The sequence below is a fragment of the Brachyistius frenatus genome, unplaced genomic scaffold (genome assembly GCF_029030835.1).
Source record: "Brachyistius frenatus isolate BFR_SWC_R1_liver_20210118 unplaced genomic scaffold, ASM2903083v1 Contig_52, whole genome shotgun sequence".
Taxonomy (NCBI): domain Eukaryota; kingdom Metazoa; phylum Chordata; class Actinopteri; family Embiotocidae; genus Brachyistius; species Brachyistius frenatus.
This window is the reverse complement of record NW_027210651.1, coordinates 545,556-558,568: the sequence shown is the minus strand read 5'-3', so window position 1 is coordinate 558,568 and position 13,013 is coordinate 545,556. Positions and strand designations below refer to the sequence as shown.

The window sequence follows — 13,013 nt, the reverse complement described above, 5'->3', positions numbered from 1 at the left end:
AGAGAGAGAGACATAGAGATGCAGCGCATTTTACTCAAATATAGCATCATTAACCACAATATTTACCTTTTTTTTTTTTTTTTTTTTTTACCAGTTTTCATTCATAAAATTTGTTTTTTAGCAAGAAATCTTATTTTTCAGAAAGTTAAAAATGCACTTTAACATAATAATCTGCTGATATTATGAAAAGGTTTCACAACGCTTATCAACTCCAGGAGAAAAAAAATGAAACTCTATAATTTTGCTAATAAAAAATACGAATACTAATATGAATACTATACTTTTAACGTTCAGTTTTGCCCAGTTCGAGTTGCATTTCTGTTTGTCGCTCCTTCAAACACCCGTCGGTGACTTCCCTCTCCGTCCTACCTGAAGGCGTGTCCACCGAAGGCGAAGGCGGGCTGTCGCAGAACCCATCAGAGGAAACCACGGCGACGTGGAGGATCTGCCCGCAGCCGAGTCCCGTCATGTTGCAGGAGCCCTCCGTCATGGCCTGACAACTCGTTCTCTGACCGTCGCTGTCTTGCATCGTGGCGATGTAGGAATCTGCTCCCGAGCTCTCGGACCAGGAAACGACCAGAGCGTTGGCGTCGCAGGCCATCACGGACGAGACATTTTCCGGCGTGCACGGCACTGTTGAGAAGAGACGGTGCGAAGGTTCAGCGTCGGGCCGAGAGTCTTTTTCTCACATGAAAGAGTTTATATTTATCGAGTATATAAAAAAAAAATATTCTGAAACTGAAACTCTACTTTGGAGATTATATTTGTTGGGACAATTCGTAGCACATGAAATAAAAAGAATAACGATAGATTAAATATATGAATATAATAAAATATACATATTTGTGTACAAAAAAAACCATAAACACTGTAAACATAGAGACATACAGCACGGCGGCAGCTAACCTGACTCGGCCACCAAAATCTCACCATCAAACACTGTAGTATAAAAACTACGAGTATTTGGTTTTACCAGGATTTTAAATCCGACTCAGCTTTAGATTTTCTGGAGTCTTCGATTTTTGATTACTTCCTGCAATTTGTTGTTTTTGCAACGTAGTTTTAGAACAGATTTAAGAAGCTATACAACAGCTTTATATGGACGATAAACACGTGAGAGTGAAAGCCATCTTCTCATCTCGTCCAACTTTTAGCGACAAATTTGTGTTTGTTTGCCAAATGTCAGACGACTACTTTTAAGACAAAAAAACAAATATTTGTGAAAACTTTTACTTTATATTTGCTGTTTCAAACACATCAAGTCATTTCTTTCTTGAAAGAAAATCTGCATGGATTTTAACCGCTACTTTAAATAAATGTAGAAGTATAAATCTGGAGTTTTTGATCTATGGGACCTTTTACATAGACGTTAGGGAATCATTTGGGTTATGCAGCTCCGCAGAACTTAAAAGCTTTTTCTTTGTGAAAACGTATAAATGTATATATAAATATATATATATATATATATAATCTAAACTTGTAAATGACCGTATTTCAGATTTCTTGAGCATGCGTGTAGTCCAGCGGTCAAAACTCCTCACCTGTCTTGATCGTCACGCTGTCGCCCGGTTCGCTCCTGCAAACTACGTCCTCTGCGGTCACGGTGGCTGTGTAGTACTGTCCACAGCGGAGACTTGTGAGGTCACACCGGTTGTTGGGCGAACTGCACCCGTCTTCGTGGCCGTCGGTACTCACTGCCTTGACCTTGTAAAACTGGCCTCCCTTGCTGTAGTTCCACGTCATGGAGGCCACGTTGGTCCTGCAGCTCAAACCGGCTTCCAGGTTCTCAGGAACGCACGGCACTGACGGGGGGCGGGAGGGACGCTCATTTCAGCTTTTATTTTTTCATTTCAATTACATTTAGCTCTAAAATTCAGGGCGCTGTATCTATAATGTATTCTCTGTTTATGAGTGTATGGACACGTGTCATGTACAGGATGCGGCGCACCTGTCCTGGTGAGCTGCTCTTGGCTCTCCGAGCTGTTGCAGGTTCGTCCCTGGGCCGTGACGTACAGGACGTACATTTCGCCACATGGCAGATCTGCGACATCGCAGCTAGTGTCTGACGTGGTGCAGCAGGCGGTGGCGCCTCCGGATATCTCGTCCAGCGTGGCCGTGTACGACACCGCACCGGCAACAGCTGACCAGGTGACGGTGATCGTGCCGCTGTCGCAGTCCACCGATTCCATTACGTTCTCCGGAGGACAGGGAGCTGTGGAGGGAGACACGCTTCGAGGTGATCTCACTTATCCTGAGCTTTTTCAGCGACAAGTAAAAACTTAATACAGCAAAGGTGCATGAGTAAGAAAGAGGCACGCGGATGACAAAGGAAGCTTCAATAAGAAGCATTTTCACATGAAAACCTTTTTGCCGGCAACATGACCAAGAAAACTAATTTTTACTTGACTTCCAAACCAAAATGTTTGAGAAGTTAAAAAGGAGCCACAAAACTGTTCTTTCCTCTATTTAATCATTAAAACATGACATTTTGCATTAATCACAATATGGCATTCAAAACAAATTGTAAACATCATGATTTAGTGAATAAATAAATCAAACCGAGAATGTAATACGGATCAGATCGTGTTTCTCCAGTTTCCCTCCTGATGATCAGCTTTTGCTGTCAGCATCCTGTCTTCTGCTATTCAGGAACAGCTTTTGAATCTTTTATTGATATAACTTCAACGAATCAAAAGCCATTCGTAATGCTTGGAGGAAAGTGTTGATATAAATTCAAGTCACTTTACATCCACAATGTCGTCGTACGTTGACATAATCGAAGCTTCCAAGAAAATACGTCTCTGCCTCACAATAACTGTTTAAAGTGACTTCCTGTTTCCTGTTTAGAATATCTGTATGTACATTCACAGTTCATTTCATTTTTCATTTACCCGTCTCGGCTGCGATGCCGTTGCTGGCTGCGCTGGTGCACTGCTCGTCCTGGGCCTTCAGGGTGAAGGTGAGATTCTGGCTGCACGTCAGCGGCGGCAGAGCGCACGTCCCATCTGACGTGGAGTTGCACTCGAACGTCCGGACGTTACCCTGGCTGTCTGTTGCCATGACGACGTAGTCCTCGGCCCCGGCGGACTGGTTGTACATCACCCAGGCCGAGTTGGTCAAGCAGTCCATCTCCACCTCCGACAGGTGAGGTACGCAGGGAACTGCGGGTAACCAGGGACACATCAGATTTTAGTGAGGAGTAATACGGGGCTAAAAGTGTTTTTGTCATTTGAAAAAGGTTTTAATTACAAACTACTGAATTGATGATGTAATCTAAATTATATTATGCAGATGATACCAAGAGTAAGAGCTGTAGGAACTGTAGATGGAGAAAAACATAAATGTGACATTACAGGTATAAGTTTGTAGTTTTTCAATTCGTTAAACTTTGCTTCATTTATTCACTTGAATGTCCTCAAGAACCTACGAGTAAATTACTGCTCCAGAAATTCTTTGTTAAGTTTCTTTTTTTTTTTTAGCTGTTGGAGCTCCAAGAAAAGATTTTGCATCTTTGTGTTTCAGAGACGTGATGAATGTCAAAATAATTACCGTACATTTAAATTGCTGCCTAATAAGAACGTGGGTTGTATGAAGAGTTACTTCGAGAAAACTGTCACTGCCATTATTTATGAATAAGGACCATACAGTGCAATCATGCCAGGTTTTATTCTAAAAATATTCATTAAATGATCAGAAAGTGAAAGCCAGCCTCTATAATAAAACTAAAAAAATATCCACAAGGTATTTAAAATGACATGTAAATAGAGTTTAAACAGTAAAATAAAGGAAGATTGAATAAATAAATCGAATTGAAAAAACAGGAGACTAAAGGAACATTTCATCTTCCTCTTCATTTTCATAAAATATAAATATTGTTGATGCTTACCCGTCATGATCATCTTTGTGGGGCTGTTTCTGCCCACACATCCGTTCCTGGACGGCGTGATGGTGACGTTGTACTCCGTCCCGCACTCCAGTGTGCTAAAAGAACAGCTGCTGTACGTGCCGTTGCAGTCATATCTGCGACCGAAGGCGTCCACGGCAGACACCGCGTACACGACCGCCTCCACGCTGTGGTTCCAGGTGACAGAAACAACTCCCGTGCCACAGTCCAAAGCAGGCAGGAAGGACGGGGGAGGGCACGGAGCTGAGAGGAAGAAAGAAGAAGAACAACAACAAGAAGAACAAGAGGTGAAAGAAAGCCTTATTTCTTACTGCATAAAAGCCTCTGTAATACAAAAAAATGACATAACATTTTATTGACAAACAAGAAAAAAAGTAAACACAGACCACTTTTTAAAAGAAAACTAAAATATGATTGTTTCTTCTGTCATTTCTTCGCCATGTCAAACTCTTGTGCGCAAACTTCAGATGCGATTGGTTGACGTTTTCACGCGGCACTAACATTCGAACAGGACAAAAACAAACGACCTACCCGTGGAGAGCTGCTCTACGGGGCTGCGGGAGCTGTTGCAGGCCTCGTCCCGGGCCACCACGGTGACGTTGTAGGTCAGCCCGCACTTCATGTTGCGCACCACGCAGTGATGCTTCTTCGTCGTGCAGACGCTGACGTGACCTTCGCTGCTCACCACGGAGGCGCGGAAGTCCACCAAGTAACCCGTCGACCGCCAGGTAACGTTGAGGACACCGGAGAGACAGTCGAGGTCGTTCTGGACGCTCTGCGGCACACACGGCGCTGCGGAGAGAGCAAGTAGAAGAGAGGTTAGAAATAAAAATAAAAAAAAAAAAACTCCAGTCACTGTGTGGTCACTGAGGGAGATACTGAGCTGCTGGTTGTTAGCTGCTTGAAAAAAAAAAAAAAAAAAATGTTTTTTAATAAGTCTTGAGGTTAAATTATATGATAGCAACAGGAATAAAAAAAAAAAAAAAAAGAAAAAAGAACAATCACCCAATAGGAATATAACAATTATGAACAATCAGCACAGAAATGCCCAATAAAACAGTGAAAAAAACAGGTTCTGGTTTTAGTTTTAACACATTAAATAGACTACATTATTGTTAACTGAATTGAAAATGTTTCTTTCGTTACTTAAAGTTGCTCCAGTGAATATTGCCTTAGTGTCATACACTGATAGAGACAACCGGAGATAATGAAATTCATTAGTCCCCCTAATAAATACCACCTTAGTAAGGTTCCTATTTAAGTTTTGTTTGTTACATCTTGAGGCTAACTTTGATTATTTTGAATTGCTTCATCTGGCCTTTGTACATGTAAATGTGTATCAATAGTGGAGTCTTGAGGTACATTTTTATATTATTATAATATACCAAATTATTCTGACATCATAAATGGAGGAAGCTGAAGTGAGGATCGGCACGCACGGCTGTGTGCCGTGGTTTGTTTTTGACACTACTGAGCAGGTGATGACGAAGGCTGTTTTCAAACCCGACATACTTTATAATGGTTTTAATGAGGAAGTGAGCGAGATCTCTAAAACATGAAGAGGGCAACCGGATAAGGAAAACAATATCATCAAGTTCTTCACAATTAGTGAAATCAAATGTATTAAAATTGTCCAATCTGTCCCTATTCACACGACATCCTTGTTGTTTTTCACGGTAAATATTCAGTTTCAAGGGACCACATTAAGACCAGATAAGATACCTACCAGTGCGTATCATTTTCTCTTCGCTCTTGGCTCCGACGCAATTATCATCAACGCCAACGGCGTAGACTTTGTACTTCTGTCCACAGAGCAGACCGGATATCTGGCAGCTGGTGCTGCTGCTGTTACACGACCACCGGCGGCCTTGCGTATTCTCGGCCACGGCTATGTAGGAGTCGGAGCCCCGCGAGGCCTGCCATGACACCACGATGTCGTTTGACTCGCACGAAGAGTTTACCCTGAGGCGGGTGGGAGCGCAGGGAGCTGGAAGGGCGAACGAAGAAGTCGGATCATTTACAAGCATCATTTCCGAAAGCTTTTTCCCGCCATTCCAAAAAAATGTTAATCTTTTTTCTTTTCTTTTTTTTACAAGAGGTGACTGACAATTCAGTGAAAAATATATTGAAATTGAAAGCGTGACTTCACAACCACTTTAAAAATCTATGAAATAAAAACATGGAAACATGACAGGTCGCATTGATCAGGGTTTCTTTTTCAGCACCCATTATCCTCCAGTTCAGTTATTTTCACACATCAGCCAAAACTCTTTACATTATAATTTAAGTGAATCTACCTGTGTTGACTTTTTGCCAGTCCTGGGCAGGGCTAGGACATTTCTGTCCCTGCCCGTTGACGTTAATTTTGTAGCTTTCCCCACAAGGCAGAGAGGTGATATTACAGGAGGAGCTGTGGGTGGAGCAGGTCTGCTTGTGCACGACTTTAAAGGCATCGGCCGAGGCGTTGTAGTAAAGGATGCCTCTGCCTGGAGTCCAAGACACCACGGCCGTGTTGCTGTTGCAGTCCACTGTCGTCTTCAGACCACCGTGGGGACAAGGGCCTAGACGGAGAGGGATGTGGAGAGAATTGTTTCTGATTTCTATTTGAACATTTATGATCATTTTTAAGGCAGACCATAATACTGTAGTGTTACCAGTAAAAATGTGTGTCTTTAGCACCACCTAGTGGCTGTCACAGAAACTACAATATAAACAGGTCGTCTTCCTGCACGTCCTTCCTCTTTAGACTGTTAATGTAAGCCTAAAACGTCCTGTATATATATATATATATATATATATATATATATTATTAAGTAATATAATAATTGTTTACTGTTCACTTTGCATTTAATAGCGACATTGACCGAGATAACAACAGGTTAGCGAGTCGCTGCAAACACTATTGATAATGTAACGTAAGAAAGATTACATTCTCAATATGTAGAGACTATTTTCAAATATTTACATATTTACACAATATGTAAAACTATTTTCTTACACAATTTACCTCTTGACTCTTTATACCAAGAACCAAGTAGCCTAAAAATAGAGGGGTGTATTGTGTGTACCTGTCATACACATGTCTTCATAAAAATTCAGAAAAGGACCTTTTTTTTTTTCTTCTAAAGTTTATTATTTACTTGGATATCATATTCAGCGCCTGATTTTGCTCAATCTGTTAAAACAGTATATCCGATGTACGTCATTACCTGTGGTAGCGACGGTGGACTCGCTCACCAAACTGACACAGGTGTCATGGCGGGCTACCACCGTGATGTTGTAGTCCTGCCCACACGCCAGGTTGGGGAAGTTGCAGTTGGTGTCGGTGTTGTTGCATTCAGCGTTGTGGCCGAGGCTGCCCCGAGCGTAGACGGTGTAAGACGCGGCGCCGAGTGCCGCGTCCCACGTGACCCCGGTGATCCCGGCCTGACAGTCCACTTGTACCGTGACGTGGGTGGGAACGCACGGAGCTGGTGGTGGAGAGGTGGAGGTCAGCGTGTGGTTCCTGACACCGTTTTACTTTTTACAACTTTGCTGACTTCCAGAAGTGGATGATAAAACACTCAAACATGCTACTCAATCTCTAATGCATCATTAAAACTCATCAAATTATATAAAATAACCCTGAATTACTGCACCTATAGTCTGTTTTGTTTTTTTTAACCCTGGATAATTATTCTGGTACTGTCAAGTGTCTTAAAGGTGTTCATTTTTTACATTTATTTTAGATATGTTTATTATATTCCAAACAACCATATTATTCAAATAACCAATAAATAATCAGAAAACCTGCTGCATTATAGTCAGCAATGCAAACTCATTGCCAAGATCGTTTTGCTGTGCAAAGCTGGACAACCTTGACCTTTTCAATGACACTGTTTTTGCCAAAGTCTGTATCAACAAAGAGATTATTGGGTTTTGATTGGTCGTAGGTGGTGTGTTTCTATCCTTTTGTGTTGGCCCTGTGATGGACTGTTCACCGACCTTTGCCCTCTGACCTTCTTTTTTTTTTTGACCCTCTGCTAAACCAAGTACCTGTGTTGAGCTGTTTGGCCACAGCTGCTTTGCTGCTGCACGTGTCTGTGCGGCCGACCACACTGATGGAGTATTTATTTCCGCAGGTCAGCTGGTCGAAGGTGTAGTTGGAGCTGTTGGTGTTGCGGGTGGTCGTCACTCCTCTGCTGTCCACCGCCGTCACCACCTGACTCTGGTCCGGGCCTGAGTTCCCCCAGGTGACCGACGCCACGTTTGTGCTGCACTGCAAATCCACCAACACGCTGTCTGGGGTACACGGAGCTGGGGAGGAAGAGGAAGATGGATAAGAGAAGTGGAGGTCAGACTTATTTACATTTAGTCAAGTCACAATGAAACAATTCTGCTTTCGGGGTCTTTCAAAAACAAAATGTAGAACATTTGACCGTGCTCGTGTATATTTGACCATTAGTGGACTACTAACTAATTTGTGGACATTATTAAGTCACAGAAACCCTAACTTTAAAAATGTATTAATTAATAAATAATAAAAATCTACTGATACAGGAAAAACATTTCAAGTTGTTTCTAATTTAAATCTTTTTCAAAGAACAACTGAAGCAATGCGAAACCAAAATGCTTTTGTAGGCATTAAACAAATCAAATACAAAATGTTTAACATTGAACTTGAGAAGTGATGGTTGGTGGAGTTTATTACTTCAGCCACGCTATTTGTTTCTGCCTGTTTTCAGTGATTGTGTTACATAAACTTTGTACGCCTCCATATTTTTCTTTTACTTTGAAATAATCCTGCAGCAAGAAAGCAAAAAAGATGCGGTGCCCTTGTGGCCGAAGGGGACGGCACATAGCGTGAACCTTTGATGGATGTGTACTGCACACAATACTCTCTCTCCTTATGTTTCCTGTCCATCTCTACACGGTTTACTATCATCAAAATGCCCCCCAAAAAAAAGACTTTTAAAAAGAAAGCAAATTAGCATGAGTCCAGAAATGTTTAATTATTATCCCTTTTAAAGCAATTCATCTTTCAGAATTGAATCTTCAAAGGACAGACAACGTGTTGCATTTTGCTGCAAGAAAAATCACAGCGCTTCATTTGTAGTAAAACAGGGTGAAATGTTTGTATTTCGGTTTCTCATTACGATTTCCACCGGATGCATTTAACTTCATGCCGACGATCGTAGCTCGTTTAAGTGTGCTGGGATTTAAAAACCGCCCCCTTGAACTTTTTGTTACCCGAATGCAGCTTATAGTTGGAGGCCTCGATGGTTCCGCAGTCGATAGACGAGGTCGTGATGACGATGCTGTAGAGGAGGCCACATGTCAGGCTCTGGATGGAGCACTGGGTCTCTGTGGAGTTGCAGGTTTGACGTGTGCCGTCGCTGCCGATGGCGATCGCGGTGTAAACGCTGACGTATCCGGTGCCCCCCTGCCACCGCACCGCAAAGGTGTTCAGATTGCAATCCAGCTCCGCTTGCACGTTGTCGGGCAGGCAGGGAGCTGTCGGAAGGGGGGGGGTAAAGAGGAGAAGATGACCCGTTGATCGAATCATTCATTTATCGGTTTTGAGGATCAAAACAAGTGGAAACATCGATACCAGGTGTCCTTTACTACCTGATGTAAAAGTTAAAGGGGCCGATGCTCCGCTGTCGCACGTCGCACTGGAAGCAACCACAACCGCCGAGTCGTTGGTTCCACAATCCACCGTCACAGAGCAGGATGTTGTGTTGGTGGAGCAGGAAACCACACGTCCGGCGTCACTGGTCACCGTCGCCGTGTAGGAGGTGGCGAACGCGCTCCGCGACCACGACAGCGTCGCCATGTTGGTGCCGCAGTCGGTTTTGACCGTCAAGTTGGTCGGCGGGCACGGAGCTGGAAGGGAAGAGACGAACAACGGATCATTATGTGCGAAAATTATCGAAAACTATTCTCGGCAGGAAGTCGAAGACTGTTTTTAAGATGCAGAAACAAATAAGGAACGTTATTAATAAGCTGTGTTTCAAAAAAAATAAAAAAAATAATGTAATTAAATATAATTTACCACATATTCTATAACGCATCATTGTTGATAAATACAATACATTTAGAAATTTGAAAATATCACATGAAAAACGCCAAACACATGCACATATCCTATACAATTATAAATCAGTAGATTTAATATGCTTTTATATGGTTTTAATTTTGACTGATAAATATTACATATATATTATATTACATGGAGAAAACCAGAGCTGAAAATTGTATCATTAATCAATTAGTCATTTTATATAAATAGCATACAACCATGCAGATAAATAATTCATCGAGTAATTTTTCAAGTGAAAAATGCCAAATATTTACCATTTACAGCTTCTCAAATTTGAAAGTTTGCTGCTTTGCTCCATTAATTTCCTTATAAATTAAACATTTTGGTGATTTTCAACTGTTGGTTTTATAAGATGAGCACTTTTAAAGACATTGTGAGCTCTTGGAAATTTTTTCACGAGTAGTTTGGTCTTTTAGAAGAATACTAAATAATCACCAAGTTGTGAAAATAATAATTGACTAATCGCTAATTAAAATAATCGCTTGTTTCTACTCTCTGGTCTTCATACTGGAGAAACGACCAACGGTCTTTGGTCCTGTGCTTCTTTCACTGTTGACAGCTGGTTGGTTAACGACTGCGATATAACCAGACATTCACCTGTTTCCGTTTCTATCTGCTGGCTAAAGACGCTGGTGCAGCCGGACACCGCCGCAGCGACTGCGAACGTGTATATCTCGCCGCACGGTAGCGGACTGATCAACTGAGACGTCTGAGTTGTGTTGTCGACGGCAGTGCCCCCCGTGTAGTTCTGTTTGTAGAGGAAGTAGTCCACCCCGCTCTCTGGACTCGGGTCCCAGCTCACTGTGATGTCATTGTTGCTGCAGCTCGTCACTCCCATCAAACCGGCCGGTGGGCAGATGACTGAGAACGTAACAGAGACATTTGGAAAAATTTAAAAATGATTCGATTCATTGAATATAGATTCTTGCAATTTAAAACTAACATGATAATAGTTCATATGATTTTAATACATTTTGGTTTTGATGATTCTGCAAATTTTGCTGTAACTTTTTGAAGCTTTTGAGAAAACTGCAAAGACTGGACATGTAAGGTGACACATAAATGATATCTAAAGCCTGAAAGAGTATTATGAGGGACCTTTTAATTATTTGAACTGCCTTAAAAAAACAACAACAACGTATATACATCATAACAAATTCATTATACAATGCGAGGCACACCGCCTCCTGCCTCAGAGTAGTCTCAATTCACATCCAACTATTGGGAAGTAGGAAAAATGTGTAACTATTCCTTTAATATCTGTAGTTCGGCTCTCTGACCTGTTTCGATAATGACGGGCGTGCTGGGTTCACTAGCGCAGCCTCTCTCTATGGTAACCACGATGACTTCGTGCGTCTCGCTGCAGTGGAGGTCCGTGATTGAGCAGTTCGTTTCGACGGAGGAGCAGTTGTGGAAATGTTTGTCCTTCTTGGTGGGCACGGTCGAGGCCACATACATGTCTGCCTGCAGGGCGGCGGTCCAGGACACGTGGCCCACGTTACCGACACACTGCAGAGACACCTGGACATTGGTGGGAGGGCAGGGACCTGCAAGACAAGAGTGCGGTTCAAGGAAGTAGAAATAAACATGTGGACAACATCCTGTTCTAAATATTTGCCCGTTTCCGTAGTGAACCTGATGCGAGGACACCGGCGTCTGCAGTTTGTTTTCATGTGGCACGAGCTGCTCAGTGACCAAAACAAAGGTCTGTATCATACAAATGCAGCTTTCAAAATTATTAGAAGTTTATAAGGCATAAATATGCGAGTTTAGGGTGATTGCACGTGTTGCTTATCCATCCCCCCTTTTTATTTCTGTTAGCTCAAAGTGTACCACAAATGCATTCAAATTAATTTAAAAAAAGACTCCCTGAGCATTTTCTCAGTAGACCATTTCTATTTGGATGCAGATAAATGCAATAATTTATGCTCATACAATAGCACTACTGTTTTCTTACGTTTAAGCCATAAATCACAGTTCTGTGATGTTTCAGGTGACGTTATTAAGAATGAAATAGAGGTTTGTAAAATGAGGTGGAAACAGCTGCTGCAGAAAGGTGTTAATGTGTGTGTGAGACATGACTTCACTTCATTTTTAATGTCAAAGACACAAATTAGATCATGAAATTACAGAGATCCGGCAATCAGAAGAGTTTTTCTTACAGCATCTAGTGGTAGTTGGAGGAACTGCATCAACTTTCAGTCTGGGTAATTGACCCAAGAAAAGTGGCACACCAGGGATCGAGGGCTCTCTTAAACTATTATTAGTATTTGTTTCATTGACCTTAACAGAATGGCAGTAGGAATATTACGATATACCGTATACAAAATAATATTGGCGACTTAAAATACCGGATTGAAGTAAATCAAAGTCTATTTTTCCCAGTTCCTTCTCACCTGCAAGGTAGGTGCGTGGGAGGCTCTCGCGGCCCTTGCAGCGTTTAGAGAACGGAGTGACGGTGATGATGTAAGTTTGAGCGCAGTGCATGTTGGGTAGCAGACAACTTGTGGTGTTCGTGGTGCACCGCTTGGTGTCGCCGTCTCTGCCGGACGCCATCACGGTGTAGGACATGGCGCTGGGACTGTGCTGCCAGCTCACCACCGCTGTGTTGTTGTCGCACAGCAGGGAAGCACTGACATTCATGGGCTCGCAGGGGGCTGGTGGGAAGACAAGAGGAGGAACATCATTGAGTCTCTACAGGAAGGAACAAATACCACCTTTTTGATAAAAAAAATTTTTTAAAAAAAAAGACATTTTAGGGAAAGTTTTGCCTTCTGGTTGTTCTGATTTCAGCTAATATATCTGAGCTTGACCTTTTTTTTTTCAAAGAAAATATACAAAAATATTTAAAAATCCATAATTTGACTGCATTACATACACTATGTTACTCGAGTGTAGTAGAATATAGGTTGCTGAAAGTTTAAAAGATCTAAACAGTGGTTTTGGTTGTTTTAGCCCATAACCCAATTTTATTATAGACATCCATTTTCTTCCATTAATTTCAGTATTAAAACGAAAGCAGACTAT

General features: G+C 42.0%; 2 protein-coding genes across 2 annotated transcripts; both read right to left on the bottom strand.

Moving 5' to 3' along the window:
- Window positions 1–283: 283 nt before the first annotated feature.
- LOC138624542 (fibronectin type III domain-containing protein 7-like) lies at window positions 284–4,717 on the bottom strand. The gene is made up of 6 exons (XM_069704846.1): window positions 4,436–4,717; window positions 3,887–4,147; window positions 2,892–3,161; window positions 1,949–2,212; window positions 1,542–1,802; window positions 284–633 (listed from the first exon to the last, which is right to left on the bottom strand). Exons 1-6 carry the CDS (start codon window positions 4,524–4,526, stop codon window positions 284–286), a joined length of 1,497 nt encoding a protein of 498 aa, XP_069560947.1. The 5' UTR covers window positions 4,527–4,717.
- An 890-nt stretch (window positions 4,718–5,607) lies between these two features.
- Window positions 5,608–12,644, bottom strand: LOC138624541 (fibronectin type III domain-containing protein 7-like). Its single transcript, XM_069704845.1, has 9 exons — window positions 12,383–12,644; window positions 11,267–11,533; window positions 10,584–10,847; window positions 9,512–9,769; window positions 9,134–9,397; window positions 7,940–8,200; window positions 7,114–7,374; window positions 6,202–6,465; window positions 5,608–5,891 (listed from the first exon to the last, which is right to left on the bottom strand). Exons 1-9 carry the CDS (start codon window positions 12,627–12,629, stop codon window positions 5,608–5,610), a joined length of 2,370 nt encoding a protein of 789 aa, XP_069560946.1. The 5' UTR covers window positions 12,630–12,644.
- Between the last annotated feature and the right edge of the window lie 369 nt (window positions 12,645–13,013).